Source organism: Coffea arabica, chromosome 3e (genome assembly GCF_036785885.1).
Source record: "Coffea arabica cultivar ET-39 chromosome 3e, Coffea Arabica ET-39 HiFi, whole genome shotgun sequence".
Taxonomy (NCBI): Eukaryota; Viridiplantae; Streptophyta; class Magnoliopsida; order Gentianales; family Rubiaceae; genus Coffea; species Coffea arabica.
This window is the reverse complement of record NC_092315.1, coordinates 42970875-42973512: the sequence shown is the minus strand read 5'-3', so window position 1 is coordinate 42973512 and position 2638 is coordinate 42970875. Positions and strand designations below refer to the sequence as shown.

Sequence of the window (2638 nt, the reverse complement as noted above, 5' to 3'; positions counted from 1 at the left end):
AAATGTTTGTGAGTTCCAATTTGTAGTGCAAAAAGTTTTTTTTTCGAAAAAAAAAAGCTTTTCAAATAGGTTTGTGTACTAAAAGAACATTAGACTAGATGAATAGATGAAAAAGAAGAATTAATGCAAATTGAGTCTCTTTCTTTGTTTAGATAAGGTAGTGTCATTAATTTTAAATGTTTTAAATTATTTGGATATAGATACATACAAACAAAGTGTGCACTACTACTTTAGATGTTGTAGTATAATTTCATTTAATTGTACGCGCAAAATTATAATTTTATATATAGATATGGAGTTTTGGTAGGATCATGGGGCAATTGCCCCGCTACCCCCACTCTATCTCTGACCCTGACATTATGTACATTCAGAGATTATAGTGTGAGCAAACTCAAGGCTAGAGGGGGATGGGGGCTCACAAGTTCCATTTCGGACCAATTTAGCCTAGGGTGCAAATAAGTTGGAGTCTGATGTAAATAAATTTAGATAAAAATATAAACAAAGCAAAGTATGGTGTAAAAAAATTTACAATAACCATTTTATCCTGAAATGGACCGGTGAGGCGAGTGTCCAGGCTCGAGAACTAGTATAAATTTGAAGCCCCACTATCAAAGTCCTCACCACTTCATCCACTGAAGCAAATTAGTACAATACTAGTTTCGGTGAAACCAATGGCCTCTTCAGGGTATGCTAGAGTTCTCTTTTTCATTGCCCTCACGTTTCCTACGTCCCTTTTTGGTGCACACACTCCACCTTCCTCTTTTACTGCATTGAATCAGCTCAAATATTGGTCAGAAAATGTCCAAGGCACCATGCCTGGAAATCTTCTGTCGAAATTATCTCCATTGAATAAGGAACAAGCTGAACGTTTGACTTCATTAGTGTCCAAGAAAAATCTTCCTTTGGATTCAAATTATTGTTCTGTTGCAAACCTAGCTTGTTCACCCAGATCACTCGTTGTAAATATGCGGGCTTTTGGTGCTTACGGCTATGGCAGAATTAGCCCATCGCTGGTTCAACATGTTGATCCTTCTTCTTTCTTCGAAATCTCACTTCTCAAACAAGGAAGCATGATGCATCTCTCAAACTTGGAAAACCAATTACCTCAACATTCATTTCTTCCTTCTCAAATTGCATCAAAGTTCTCTGTTGTGGAAAATGACCTACAAAAGTTATTTCCTCAATCCTTTAAAAACCCACGAACAAAAGATGCCATTCGATCCACTCTTATTTATTGCAATACTCCTCCTCTTAAGGAAGAGATTCAGAGCTGTTTAAAATCCCTTGAAGATATGGTTGAATTTGCAAAGACTGCGATAGGTACAAACCATGTGGTCCCATTGACTACAAAAAATACACAGGGCTCTGGAAAAGAATTTATAGTTGGAAATGTGGAAAAGCTTAAATTCAAAAAAATTGTCTCATGTCATGAATTTTTTCTTCCTTTTGCGACGTATTTCTGCCATTTGCTGTCCAAAACTGAAGCCTACGCAGTAGATGTTCTTGAACCTAAGACAAAACTTCCAATCAACACAGTCATGGTGATATGTCACATGGATACTTCAAACTGGTCCCCTAATCATGTGGCCTTTAAGTTGCTGAAATCCTCTCCTGGGAAAGTTGTAGCATGCCATTGGGTGTTTCAGAATGATCTCCTTTTCGTTTCTGCAGAAGAGGATTAGCCAGACTATCAAGCACTTATGCACGGATATGCAGTAGTCGTTACTCTGTACTTAATTAGAGTGTTGATAAATTTGTATTTAGTTTTGCGAGCGCTTTGCCAATTAAGATGGTGGGAATAAAAGTGTGACTTATAGTTAAGTTTTGAGTGTGAGTGGCTTTGTCAACCAAGATGTGTAATTTATGAAATACTCTGTGATTATTATAATACTATTGAATCAGGATTAAGTTTGGATTCGTTTCTTTTGCTTCTTTTGTTTCTTATTTCGGTTCTACGCATCATCGAGAATCAACAATAATTAAAGGGTTAATTGCTGAAACCTCCCCTGCAGTTTTGACAATTTCGTTGAGCTTTCTTGAGGTTTCAAAAATTACACGTACCTTTCCTAATTTTACACTTTCAGCAACCAAATCTTAAAGTAATATTGGCTTGGTCAAAAATTTAAATGAATACGCTAAAGTGTGCTCATTGAGTAAAGTTTAATCTACTTTTCTAAACAATTTGTAAAATAATTTAGCACAATTATACGAAACGGAAATCAAAACTCCTCAAAAACTTACGTTTTTGTTTGATAGCAACTACAACAAAAAATTGTTTATTATGATACAATAGTTTTGATGGGACTTTACCAGAGATTTAAATTTATCTTAAGAAAGAGAAGAAAGTGTTGCCAGGATCTTTTAGAGTTTGTGGATTTTTGCAGTGTTAGAACTACCATAAGTTGGTAGTGGTTCTAGGCCAGTTTTTTTGTGAACTATTGTTGTTTTTGATACCAAAGAAAAAAAAAGATAAGCTAAAAAGTTGGATCACATTCACAGTTATCGAAAAATATCACTAATTTGACATTGATTAAGATAGAGACTAAAAAAATATTGATAGTTCTGTAGTTTTTCTAACAAAATGTATGAGAGGTGTTAGTTCCAGAACCCCACAGGAAGAAACAACTATTTGTGAGGT

General features: G+C 35.2%; 1 protein-coding gene across 1 annotated transcript; it reads left to right on the top strand.

Moving 5' to 3' along the window:
* The first annotated feature begins 671 nt into the window (after positions 1–671).
* On the top strand, positions 672–1682 carry LOC140038531 (polygalacturonase non-catalytic subunit AroGP3-like). The gene is made up of 2 exons (XM_072083914.1): positions 672–1320; positions 1486–1682. The coding sequence occupies exons 1-2, from the start codon at positions 672–674 to the stop codon at positions 1680–1682; spliced, it is 846 nt and encodes a 281-aa protein (XP_071940015.1).
* Positions 1683–2638: the final 956 nt, after the last annotated feature.

Coding starts and splice junctions, on each gene's coding strand:
- LOC140038531 (XM_072083914.1), top strand. CDS start 672: ATGGCCTCTTCAGGGTATGCTAGAGTTCTCTTTTTCATTGCCCTCACG. Junction 1,321..1,485: donor ATTTGCAAAGACTGCGATAG/GTACAAACCATG, acceptor CCAAAACTGAAG/CCTACGCAGTAGATGTTCTT.